Source organism: Manis javanica, chromosome 1 (assembly GCF_040802235.1).
Source record: "Manis javanica isolate MJ-LG chromosome 1, MJ_LKY, whole genome shotgun sequence".
In the NCBI taxonomy this organism is placed as follows: Eukaryota; Metazoa; Chordata; class Mammalia; order Pholidota; family Manidae; genus Manis; species Manis javanica.
This window is the reverse complement of record NC_133156.1, coordinates 231,937,272-231,950,807: the sequence shown is the minus strand read 5'-3', so window position 1 is coordinate 231,950,807 and position 13,536 is coordinate 231,937,272. Positions and strand designations below refer to the sequence as shown.

Sequence of the window (13,536 nt, the reverse complement as noted above, 5' to 3'; positions counted from 1 at the left end):
ATTCATTACTGCCAGACACCTTTTCCCCACAAATCCAAACCAAAGTCCCTCAGCAAAGGTGTTCTGGAGCTTGGAAAACACTGCTACGTCCTTCTGTCGGCATTTATAACGCACCCTTTTCATAGACTGAACATTGGAGGTCAAAATCATAGGCCCAGTCAGGGGAAGGCTGGCAAAGGCTCAAACTTTTCAGTTCCATTGGACACGGTGCTGCGTTTAAACCGGGCGCCAGTGCTGGCTCAGCAGCTCCACACGGGTTAGAGTTGAGCCCACCGTCGTAGGTGCAATTTCTCAGGTCCAGGTACTGCAGGAAGAGGTCTACCATCCTAGGGACCGTCCGGAACCTAGGCTCCAGGGACCCCAACCGGGCCCCACGTGCCCGCCTCGGACAATGTTGCTCTCCGCCTGGGGCCGTCCGCAGTGCCTGGGTGCACTGGGTTTCTTCACCCCCAGACTAAGCTTCATTGCTGGAGTCTGTACTCCCAGAACAGAGACCGCGGACGCTCCGTGCTCGCCGTTACCACCGGCTTGGAGGGGCTGGGGGCGTGGGTGGGAGCAGGCAGCGGCGCCACGCAGGAGCGCCGCCAGGCAGCAGCGCCGCGCCCTTCGCGCGCTCCCGGCCGGCGCCCACACCTCCACTCCCCCGGGGCGGGGCGCGTTCCGGTGCACGGGGGCGGGGCGGGGCGGGGCGGAGCGAGCTCGGGAACCCGCCCCTGCTCCTCTCCCCACTCCGACCGAGATTGACGGGCCAGAACAACCGCTTCAACCAATGAACGCGTCCTGGGGCGGGCCCTGAAACCAGCCGCCCCGGCTACTTAGAGTCCTCGACTAGACTCTGGGAAACCAGAGCGGAGTCCGGACTGCCCAGGTGGAGCCGGGGCTGAGCCAGAGCGGATCCGCAGGCGCACGGGCCCCGCACCGCACCGTTCCGCGAGGGGAAGGGCGGCCCGCAGCCCCGCACCCGTCCAGGACCCACTTGCCGCCACCACCACCTCCGCAGCACCCATGGGGACCAGGAGACTTTAAAGGAGTTTGGGGTTTCGGGAGCAGGGAAATCACTGGTACGGAGAGGCGGCTTTTCTTTGCGTTGGAAACGTTTTTCCTTCGTCCGATTGTTTGGACCCTGAGCCGGGTAGGAGGGAAAGGGATCTTTGGGCTCAAAGTGGACCTCTCTACACAACGCACACCCACACCCGCGCCCGCACACATGCACTGCACTGGCTTCTCTTCTCTCCCTTTCCTCTTTGTTAGGTTATTTTAGAGTAGCCTCGCCCTGGCGCAGACTGATTAGCTCTGCTGGGAAGAAGGCAAGAGAAGTAGGGGCACGGTGCACCTACCTACCTGTGTGGGCAGCTGTGCCCGGGTGCGTGGGGGTGCGTGCGCTGGCGAGCGTGCACGCTTGGGGCTGGAACTGTGAACGAACGTGGGGGTCTGAGTGTATCGTCGCGAAGGGTTGTCATTGTTTGTGTTATGTGCCATTATCACCAGTGGACCAGCCTGTCAATGTCTGGACTCGAAGCGTGCAAAATTTTGCTGGTGTCAAGTGAGTGCCTGCGAATGTGTCGGATTGTCATTGTGCGAGGCTCCATTAGGAAAGGGAGTACGACCTAGTGCAAAACTGAGAGGTGGGCTGGAGAGGGTGGGGACAGAAATGTGAGCGCCGCTGGTTCACAGCTCGGAGGCCCTGGGCACCTCTGTCTCTCTCCCGGTCTACCCCTCGGTTCTTTCTTAGGTGTGCATCCCCCACGCTGCCACAATCCGGGCAGTCGGCCCACTGGGACTCCGCACACCCTCCAGCCCGCCAGCCTTTTCGTTTGCAGGAATTGGATCCTGTTCTTGGACAGGGTCGAGCCTGTGTGGCTGCCCCCGCTCTCGCCCGCGGGATTGGTGGCTTCTGCGCCCGTCCTGCCCCCGGGGAGGCGGGAGGACTTGGCAGGAGCCGTTGTCTCCAGCACGGCGCGTGGGGGCAGGTCCCAGGAGCACTGCCTGTCCTGGGGAGGAGCAGCGCGGCTCTGATCTTGTCTGCCTCTCCTGTGCTCCCTCAGGTCCCCGCTCCTGGCTCTCGCCTCGCCGCGTCATTGATGGGCAACCAACTGGACCGCATCACCCACCTCAACTACAGCGAGTTGCCCACAGGGGACCCATCGGGAATCGAAAAGGACGAGCTGCGGGTCGGGGTCGCCTACTTCTTCTCGGATGAGGAGGAGGACTTGGACGAACGCGGCCAGCCCGACAAGTTTGGCGTGAAGGCCCCCCCGGGCTGCACTCCCTGCCCAGAAAGCCCGACCCGCCACCACCACCACCACCTGCTGCACCAGCTGGTCCTCAACGAGACTCAGTTTTCCGCCTTTCGAGGCCAGGAATGCATCTTTTCCAAAGTGAGCGGCGGCCCTCAGGGCGCCGACCTGAGCGTCTGCGCGGTCACCGCGCTGCCTGCGCTCTGCGAGCCCGGCGACCTGCTGGAGCTGCTGTGGCTGCATCCGGCGCCCGAGCCGCCCGCGCCCGCCCCTCACTGGGCGGTCTACGTGGGCGGCGGGCAGGTCATCCACCTGCACCAGGGCGAGATCCGCCAGGACAGCCTGTACGAGGCGGGCGCGGCCAACGTGGGCCGCGTGGTGAATAGCTGGTACCGCTACCGCCCGCTGCTGGCCGAGCTGGTGGTGCAGAACGCCTGCGGCCACCTGGGTCTCAAGAGCGAGGAGATCTGCTGGACGAACTCGGAGAGCTTCGCCGCCTGGTGCCGCTTTGGCAAGCGGGAGTTCAAGGCCGGAGGGGAGGTGCCGGCCGGCACGCAGCCCCCGCAGCAGCAGTACTGTCTCAAGGTGCACCTGGGTGAGAATAAGGTGCACACCGCCAGGTTTCACAGCCTGGAAGACCTCATACGGGAGAAGCGCCGCATCGACGCCAGCGGCCGCCTGCGCGTGCTCCAGGAGCTCGCCGACCTCGTGGAGGACAAGGAGTAGCCGCTGGGGCCGCCTGCCGCTCCTGTCGCCCCGAGCCCCGCTCCTTCCCGCACCCGGGCTTCCCGGCCTGCGATTCACGACCCTGCCCCCCTTCGCGCGACCGCGGGCGGCGGCCAGCGCCCAGGCTGCACCCTCGCACCCCTCCGGCAAGTGACAGGGAGTCTCAGGAACTGGCCCCAGGACTGAAAGGGCGTCTGTGCTCGCCTGGCCGAGCCCCCCGAGTGGTGGTGATGGCGTTGGGAAACCCAGCGTGCGCTTTCCCTCCGAGTTGTAAGGAGAGAAGGGAGAATGAGCCGAGGGGAGCCGGTCACGGTCAGGGACCATCACCGCCCCAAACGCGCACGCACAGGCCGGTCGGAGGTGAGAAATGATCTTTTCAGGGCACAGTTCAGCTCCTGTATGGATGTGTCCCCAGACAGCAGGATTTCCAAGAAATCGCGCGAGTCCCTTAGGCACTTGAGACTAATTCCACGAAAGAGCACTTCGGGACACGGGTTATTCCGAGGCTTCCCGGGACCTGCCCCGCTCTCCAGCCCCAGGTCTCCTGACACTGTATTCCGGGCTCCGGGCAAAGCTAGGCAGCGTTTGCTTCCCGTTCTTTCCACCGAGGGAAGCGAACGCCACCCCCACCCCACTGGCCTGTGAGCCTCCCTCACTGGCAGAAGGGAAGCCTTTCGGGGCCGGGAGGGAAATGGCGCCGTTAATTGGGGAAGAGGGCCGTCCCGCCCCACCCCGGCGCGGGGAAGGTCCACCGGGCGTCTGTGAACCTGAATGTGTGGAGAAGGTCGCTTGTTGTTCTTAACCCTAGACTGCTCCCTCTTTGGGCTGCATTTCAAAAATAATCATGTTTTTAAAGGGGTTGGAGGAGAGGGAGGGGGAAGACATGGCACCATTCCAGAAACCAGCATTGTTACAACACCATAGCCAGTATATTTAGTTTGGCTTTTCCTAACATAGAAATCTTAGAAGGTGGGGAAGTGGAAATAAAGTTTTTAAAATGAGAGAGCAGTTTTCCAACTATGTCAACAAAGCCTATCGTGTTGATGTCTTTATTGACCATTTTAGCAACATGCTAATAAAATTTCAAATTGAAATTTTTATTTTCATGGCTTTAATCCATGACAGTTAAATCCTGGGGGCCATTAAGAGTGGATTTAGCTAAGAGCTTAGCTAACATTGCCTTTTCACTCTATTTTTCTCAAGTATTATGAGAATTCTGTTTTTTGAATATTGTAGTTAATGTTTTGGTTTGAAACAGCATCCGAGTAATGGTGAAGTTGTTAATGTGTACATTGTACTGAATTTCTGTCAGTGAAGGGGTTTACTGCTTTGATGGAAAGTGCTCGCAGGTGCCATGATGTTTCTTTTCTCCATGTTGTATACCCATTACCATTCCACATCTGCATTTATATTTCTTCCTCTTCCCTTGATCTCCCTAAAAAAGGAAATCTAGAGTTAGTAGCTTTCCCCCCTCCTCTTTAGTCAGTCCAATAATTAATTCTGGAAAACCAGAAAGGACTTGTAGGGTCAGGACAAATATGTGCTTTTCAAAAAATTAAGGCTGTTTGAAATCCCTTTCTCGGGCAAGGATTACCAACTTCTCTCCCTCTGCTGCAGCCCCAGCCTGACTGTTCCTTGATTCAGTGTGTGTTAGACACCTACAGCATCTACGTACGTCCCTTTCAAGGGAATCTGTCAAATAGTGGTGTTTAGCTAATTGTTGCAAGCCATTGCATATTGACAGCTGTGATTTAGGTGGACAGCAAATATTATGGCCAAAGCCAGTTTCTTGACATTTCAAAAATAATGCAATAAAAACTAGTCGAGGTTAGCTGAGACTGGAAATGCCTTTTTCATGGTGAAATGGTTCACTTCTGTTTTGCTTTTTAGTTTTTTCATCCTGGATTTGTTCCCTGATCTTGAATCAAAAGGTCAGATCAATGAAATATGAACTAGAGTATTTTTCTTAAGCCTAATGAGTGATTTATTTTTAAACAATGTTTAAATGCTTATGCTTTTCTTTCAGCACATATAGCAGCAAAACTTTTGTAATAACTAACTTACCTTTGCATGCATGGAGAACTGAAAATCATTTATTTCCCTAACTTATTCCTCTTTCAAATAACAGATGGCAGATCATAAACTGAAATCCTTATTGTATCTACACATTCCACATTCTTTACCGTGTCCTATCCTGTATCTTGGCTCTCTGCTGGATTAAATACCATCTTAAGCACTTGTTCCAACAGGACTCCTTCTTGCATTTTGTCTTCCACATGTCACTCAGAGGGTGGGACTTAAGCAAAAGAAATGAATCAGTCTATTACACCTACCACTAGGATTTATTTCCTCTAACAGCACATAATCTGATTTTTCTCTTACCAAGAGGGTCACAATAACAGAGGAATATCAGCTTATATTTGCCAACTGGCAATAAAAATAAAGAGTTTAGCAGCCGAAGCAGGTTCATGACTATATTGATCTTTTAAGGACTGAGTTGAAGATTATATTTTTACAAGTTCACAAGTAAAACACTGGTCCCAAAGGGAACTTGAAAGGTTTGTAAGGTTTCTCATATTCCTGTTGAAATGATCATTTATTATATCTTGGTCAATGTTAATAATAATCAATGGCAGAATAATCCCAGTCCTCATGTATCACAGAGAGGATATAATCAAGATATTATCTAATAGCTTTATCCTGAAAATGTGTATATTTTTAGGGCATTATAAACAATGTGAGTGAAACGAAGAAGGTGGAAGTTCTCTTTGAAGATGGCACAGATAACACTTCATTTTTATTATGAGTGAATATATCTCTGGATTTTATCAGAGTTACAGAAATTAAGCCAAAAGCCTAACACTTTAATAGAGGTCAGGAATTTAGTTTTGGTTTTGGTTATCCTCAAGAGAACAGAGCTTCCTAAAAGTAACTTTTAGGATGTGGAGGGCAGCTACATGGGAAGTTGGTGCTGTCAGCTACATGAGAGAGAGGAAGGCTACCCTTTGACCTCTATTCTCTCTCCACCTGCACAGGTTGATTCTGAAAAGCAAACTACTAAAATAAATAAATATAATAAATATTTTTACTCCAAGGAGAGCTTTACAGCTATACATTTTATTATTTAAAAAACCTGCGGGAAGAGACGTGAGGCTGGGCATACTTTAAACAAAACCAGCCCTGAGACACTATTGTTCCCAGAGTGTATTGAAGTCACATGTATTGCATTTATTTTTTTTAATTGGAAGTATATGAATGAGCCAAACAGATGTGTGTATAAAGTTCCTCAGTATTTAACAGTTCAAATCCTCGTCATTACTATTTTATTAAAAGAAAGATTAAGATATATTCACTTATAGGTGGAAAACACTTGTGACAGATTAAAACATCAGATGCAGAAGCAGTTGCAAGTGTAATGTTATGTGGGTTTACTAGATTTTTTTTAATTTTTAATATTTATCTTCCTCTTTGTGTCATGTTTCTATGGTGAATGCCTTTGTTTGAATAATGAATTCTTTTTTTTTTTCAGAAAAGTATGCTATTGGTGTTTACAAAGTAATTAATTACCTGAATAATCAGTATATCCTAATAGTCTTCAAACATTACCATATTAATTAATTATGTATTGTGTGTACATTCGACATTTCTAAGAGTTCAATGTCTTAGTCATCTAATAAATGGAGGAGGGTCAAATTTCAGTAAAATTAATACTAATTGCATAAACATAATAGAGCAAACTAATTTCCTTTTGTCCACATGCATACCTTCAAAACTTCCTGCATTCTCTTTTGAAACGAGAATCTAGTTGGGTTTTCCTTTCAGAGATGATCTGTCACATGCACAAAGGGTCTGCAGGTAGAGAGAATACTAGCTTTCAGGTTTCTTCAAACAGTAAGAACTGTGTTCAGAAAATGGTTGTCTAAGACCCAATTTTTTTGTTGACAATTGCTAGGTACCAACAGAATGTCTATACATTTATCCATCTATGTATGTAGCTATCTATTTATCTACCTACCCACCATCTATCTATCCATCCACACATACATGCATTTATAGAAATACACACGTACATCTGTGTACATATATATATATATGCACAGTTCCACCTGTAGTTAGTAATTGTGATTTCATTCAGATGCATATGTGGATACAGAATACACACATACATAGAGACTGTATAAAAACAAAATGCAGAGTGACTTGAAATCTACAAATACAGGAGGAAGTGTTCTTAGGGTTGCAATAGCTATTGAGCAGCTGGGACAGCGAGGCAGCAATGCCTGAAACTGCATCAACAAAAAGAAGAAAATGTGGGAGTTGCAGATAGCTTACGTCTCCCTTCTAGAAAAATATGTCCCTTGTTTCTCTCACTACAAAGACATAAGATTCAAAGGAAAGCTGTAAAGATTAGGAAGTAACTGAAAAGTAAGACAAGAAGTGGAAAGTTAGGATAATAAAATAAGCTAATAAGCTTGTCAACAGGGAATACTGTTCCCCACTCTAGCTGAAGACAGTAACACTGAGATCTTATTTTCCAACCATTAAATAATTTATAATACCTCCTTGATTTTATAACTCATGTTGTATGTTTACCTCATATGAACTTGGCAATATAAGAAATGTAAGTACTTGAATCTGCCAGGGGAAATAGCCTTCCCTGCCTTTGTTGCTGGGGTGAGTTGTGTATATTCGCTGGTAGCACTGGACAAAAGGTTTCTCACGCTGTGGGCTTTGATCTCTGACAGCACAAGGTGAGAGCAGGCACTTCATAAATGCACCCCCTAAGGCTTCTCTCTACTTCAAGGGGTTTTCGCGGGTACCTAACTGCCAGGAAAACCAGAAATTCCACCACTTGGCTTGTCTGTATAGGGGATCCTAAATTTCTTTAACGGAAATTGACAGGGTTTTCCTACCTCAGAAGACTCACAAAAATAATATTTATGAGGCTTAAGCTCATTTTAAATTTACAGGGTACTCTGAATATTGTTTGCTTCTAGCAAAAAAAAAAAAAAAGAACTACCAAAGAAGCCAAAGACAAAATGATCTCTTATCACTTAGTCAGAAAAGGGAAAGCAAACTAGCAATTCTGACAAGGAGAGATTTTTCTCTCATGAAATCACAAGATTATTCCTTCAGAAGGAAGCTTATTGAAATTCTTGCCAAAAGTTTTCTTCAGTTGTGTAGGGGAAAACCTACTAAAATATGAACTCTTTAGGGAAATAATATTTGGTAGAGTTTGGTCATGGGTAGTTTTCTAAATAAACATTACTCATTCATATATTAAAATATCCAAATAATTCCCATTCCCATTGGCTTTTATAATGTTTTTAATATGAACCTGAGTTCTGAACTTAATTTTGTCCAAAGGGGAGAGGTTTGTAACATATTAGGTATGAATAGAGCCAATGTCCTAAATTTCAAGCACAGGATAAATGCTTCAAAAATTAATTTGAGCTACAGTGTTCCAAAAAATAGAAAATGATTAAATAAGGCAAATGCTTATACGCTTTCCAAAGAAATTCCTGCCATCAATCTGTGATACAGACATTAATGTACTACTGATGCCACAAAGGGAAATTTGAGGACTTCTTTATTTCAAGTATGCTGATAGTTGCTTTAACAAATAAGTTGTTATTCTGAATTCAATCATTCTCCCCTCCAGCAGTTCTGCAACATGCCAGCTCTCTGCTCAGTGCCAAGTCCATTGTTTTCAGTTCCTCCTGGGGAATGAGCACATCTGGGGGAATCATACTGACAGTGATTTTGTGAAACATCTCCCATCTCGCAGTAGCACATGCTTTATTTCATCCTGCCTTCTGCCTCTCAGCGGAAGTCAGCCTGGGTCTGAGCCAGAGGGATGCAAGGCTCAAGGGTAGGGTTGATTTAGCAAATAAAAATACAGGCTGCTCAGTTACTTTTGAATTTCAGATACACAAGGAAAAATTGTTTTAGTGTAAGTGTATCCCATGCAATATTTGGGACATAATTATACTAAAAATGACCTGTTTATCTGAAATCAAATTAACTGCATTTACCAGACAGTATCTGGCAAACCTACTCAGGGAGAACCTTACCATCTCTGAGATCTTAGAGCTGGCAAATGAAGGACACATCCCCTATCCACAGCATGGAGTCTTATCAGATTGCATAGGTATCTTTTAAAGCGAAAGTACAGATTCAGGTACAAGACCAGCATATAGTCCAAGAGAAGCCTCAGAAGGAAGAGTTCACAGGCTCCCTAGTGAGTGAGGGAGTTAGCTGTGTGTATGGGTGGGTGTTTCATATGTCTCTATTTTTAGGGACATGCTAGCCTTTATCTGGGGTATGATGAATGTTTTCCAAGATACAATCAGAAATACTCCACGTCACTGTTTTTAATCCTACCCGCTGCTTATCCCAATCTGGGTCCTCACTTCATACCTGGCTCTATCCCTCTGGCTCCTCTATCCACACACCTGTGCCATAGTGATCTTTCAAAATACAGACTCATCACTCACAAGATAAAGGCCAAGTTCCTTAAGGGCCAGTCAGGGTCCTCCATGGTCTGACTGTCTATGATCAGCTGCATTTCTCTCAACTCCTAGCTTATACTCAGGCCACATGGTGCACTTTGCAGAACATGTAGTTTTCCGTCATGCTTCCATGACTTAATACATTGTCCTCTTTACCTAAATGCTACTCTTCATTCCTGAGAGGAAAACCCTTATCCATCCTTCATAGTAGTTCCATGCTACTCCCCCCAGCATGGTTTTAGTATTTTTCTTCTGTGGGTTCCTACTGAATTTGTTTACACACACCCCACACCCCCAGGCTCTCCTCTACTGTAAATGTTACTGACAACTGTCTCTCCCTAGACAGAGCTCTATTAGGAAAAGACCTGTGACTTACTCATTGTCACAGCAATGTCTAGCACTTGCAAAAAGGGGCTCAGGTAGAGTCTACTGAACCAACGCAAGAAGTGAGAAGGGAGCAGAGCTGGCTCCTTCATAGCGTGAGGCACACTGCCCATGATCTATCTCAGCCAAACCACAGGAGGAATGAGCTAACAGTGCCTACCAACTTCTACGTAATTCTCCCCAAGAACCAGACAGTAGAAAATTAGTTTCTGTTTAGGATATAAACTGGAATTACGAGGAATCCATAATACCCTACAAATGATGGGAGATTAGCCATACATGGTTTAAAAGGTTTTTCTGCTCTGGTTATACTGGTACAAGCATTTCTTCATGAATAAACTTTGAGTTTCATTACGATGGAAATACAGATTCTTCTCCTGGTAATTTAATTTCCGTCTAGGTGAGATAGCTTTGAGAGTTGCAAATTTAGAAGGTAGCTGAGGATTGACTTGCAAGAAGTGAAGTGAAGATGATTCAAGACATTTCCATACGAAGCATGTTAGAAAATGGGCCCGCTGGCCAGAGATGCTCAATTACAGCAGAAAAAGTCTGATGAAAACCCAAGTTCTGGTCACCTTTTGGGAAGTAAAATCTCTCCCAATCTCACTATTAAACACATATACCTATGGCATCCGTGGAAGGAAGAAAAGAATCACCTTGCCTGACATTCAAACGAGGGGAGCAGGAGAAAACCAGCGTCCTTTGATTGATGACATATGGACCTGCAGGCTGGCTGAACAGCTAGAGTAATTTGAAATGCAGTTGAGGACTAAAAACGTAACTAGATTAGTGTCTTATCAAACATATATGCTTTTATATTTGATATTTTCCCTGGACCTCTTAGGAGAAACACCCTGTTTTTCCAGAGAATTATTATTCTCTTAGCTCCTCTGGACGTTTAAAGTTTAATCCGGTTTGGGTCATGGTTATGGGTCTCTGTACTTAAGAAAAATGATCTCAATTTGGATTTTAAACTATAATTACCTGTTGAGAAAAACAAGAGTATCAAAATAAAAAATGGAGTACTTTAAAATGAAATATTACCAATTTGAGATGAGAAATTCTGGTAAATACGTTATGGTAAAACATTGCTTTTGACCAGAGAGCAATTTCCAGAGGAGACAGCAGATGAGATTCCCCATTACATATCCTCACCATTCTGATTTCAGGAATCAGTGCCCCTTGTGTACATCTGCTTCTGTGTAATTTTGTGAGACAGGATCTACACAAAGAAAGAGGAGCAGACGTACTTATTCTGTTCTCTACAGACCAACAAACTAAGTACTTGACGGCCCACATATGCTCAGCCCATGTTACTTCTTTAAAGTCTTTAGGGGCATTGCATGACTTGCCAGACAAAATCCAGACTGCATGGCATCAATCAAGCTATCTCACTTCGGCCTGTTATGCTACAACCTCTGAAGCTTCATCCAGACCTGCCACAGTACATTCTCACTATGAGTCATCTTACTGTCCCCCAAAAGCCATGCCATTGCATGTATGCCTTTGCTCAAGCTGCTTCATTTGCGTGGAACACCCTTCTCCTCTTCTCGGCACCTTGTCAAATCCTCCTCATGCTAAGGGTCCAGTTCACTTATTAGCTGTTCTGTGAAGCCTCTCTTTCTCCTGCAACACCCCCAGTTTCAACAACAGGTCAAATTAATCCTTTCTCATTGAGCTCCTGTAACTCTTTATCGAAACATTCAACATTCACTACACCCACTTAATATTCTAATTTTCAGGCCCTAAACTATGTCAAACACAATTTACTTAAGTTAATGAGAACAAGGTTGTCTTCTGAATTAGGTTTTAATATTGAGGCAGGAATCTTGGCATTTTGATCTTTGGTTCCCCAGTAGCTAGTATCTGGTCATATGAGATGCTCAACCAATACTGACTTCATTCAATTAATTCAAAAGCAACTATCCTTCTACAAGAATTGTGAGTGCTATTGAACATTAATTTTCTAATGGGAAATCAACTCCCTAAACATTTTTGGTGTCCCTTGTTTTAGGTCATGTGGATACAAAACATGATCTAGACTTTAAGAACTCAGTCTGGTAAAGGAGACAGATACCTTCTAAGACATAATCCACTATGGCCTGGAATATGGGCCATTACTGGGGTATAATTAAAAAAATATACTGTAGAAGGTCAAAGGAAGATGCATTTGGAAGTAGACATTAACTTCAAGAAATCAAGTCATTAACTGGCGTAGAAAATAAGGGATGTTTTTAAGACAATTATACATTTTTGTTGAAACTTTATTAATACTTGGGAAAATAGACAATTTTGTATGTTCTTTAAATGTAATAGACTATCTTCTTTAATTTCAATGTAAAATACTATTTTTAGAGTAAGTTTAGTCCTGCAAATTCTATAGAAATGAGATTTGTATGTGTTGAAGCAAAGTCACTTTGCTGTGGAACTACTGAGATTGGCAGGTTATTAGCATTTAATTTACCAATTAATTCACCTCTCAGTGCATCTTGGCAGGCAAAATCTTTGATTGACAGATGGACTGGTTGCCTAAGATTTAGTACACAGGGTTAAGTCAAATTCTGTAAGGGAAGGCTGTGCAAATTAGGGACTTCTTGGAGTAGGGCTGGGCCCAAAGCATTGATGATCTTAGGCCATCTGAGAGAAGGCACTCTTGCTCCAGAAGAGAGGCCAAGGCCACAGACAGGAGGACAGGGATACAGGTCAGTTCTGAGGGCAAGGCAATGTGAGTTATAGAGAAAAAAACAACCAATCAGGACAGTGGTCAGACGTAGTTTCAAAATGTGTCAAGATGAAGATCATTGTGCCAGGGTGAGTTCATAGTTGAGGGGAACTCTTGCTAAGAGGAAACTGACCACTCTTAAGAAACATATATTTGCTCACAGTCTATATAAATGTTTTGATTTAAAGTATATTGTGTTTAATTTAAAAACGGTCTTTGGAAAAAAAAAGCAGGAAATCTATTAACTTTAACAATATTCCTTCAGTACAAATTATAGTATTTCTTTGAAGAAAAACACATCTGAGCCTCTAATCTAAGGAAACCCTGGCATGTGCTTAGGTGTTTCCAATAGCCGTTGGTGCAAAGCATTGGCTTTCTGAATGCTTCTAAGCATTTTAGTAAATATCTCCATGAATCTTGGCATATAATACCAGCAATTTTTCCTTCTTGTATGGAATTCCCATTTGCTTGAAAAAGGAGAAATCCCAGATGATATGCAAAGATTGAGAAATAACGAAAATGTCCAGGTACACAAGTGTCAGTGACTGGATTGCAATTATTTAAGTGTTGAATCTCCTGTTAATGAATTCCAAAGAAAAACAGCTGACTTTATGCATTTATTTTAATAAGGCTGTGAAAACAGTCCATTTGCAGTATAAAAACCCCTTGTCTTTTAAAAATGTTAGACAGAATATTTTAATAAATTAAATTTGTCTGCCTGTCAAATCTGTCAAATTGACAACAACTCTCAAGGAGTGCTGCTGATGTTGTAGTTCTGTTCTTCCAATAGGATTACACTCAGAATTTAATATTGGGCTACTTAGAAGACTCCATCACAGTAATTTTTAGTAACAAATACTAAAATAATTATCCTAAGGCTCCAAGCTTATAGAGGTAAGGTGATTTTAATTCCTTTGCAACCTCTTTTATTACCTACAATAGTGTCCTGAATATT

The 13,536-nt window shown here is 44.8% G+C and overlaps 1 protein-coding gene across 4 annotated transcripts in view; it reads left to right on the top strand.

The window, feature by feature from the left end:
* The first annotated feature begins 827 nt into the window (after positions 1–827).
* The window catches only part of LRATD1 (LRAT domain containing 1), a 56,131-nt gene continuing 43,422 nt past the window's right edge, over positions 828–13,536 (top strand). For 2 of the 4 annotated variants that reach the window (XR_012122672.1, XR_012122673.1), the window contains exons 1-2: positions 828–1,061; positions 2,046–3,323. Coding sequence is in view for 2 of the 4 variants with exons in the window: in XM_017642437.3 (XP_017497926.1) it covers positions 2,082–2,963 (882 nt within the window). In the remaining 2 variants the exon portion in view is untranslated. Of the gene's footprint in view, positions 1,133–2,045; positions 6,489–13,536 lie in introns of those variants that run through there. The other 2 variants (XM_017642437.3, XM_017642438.3) reach the window with 2 other exon arrangements.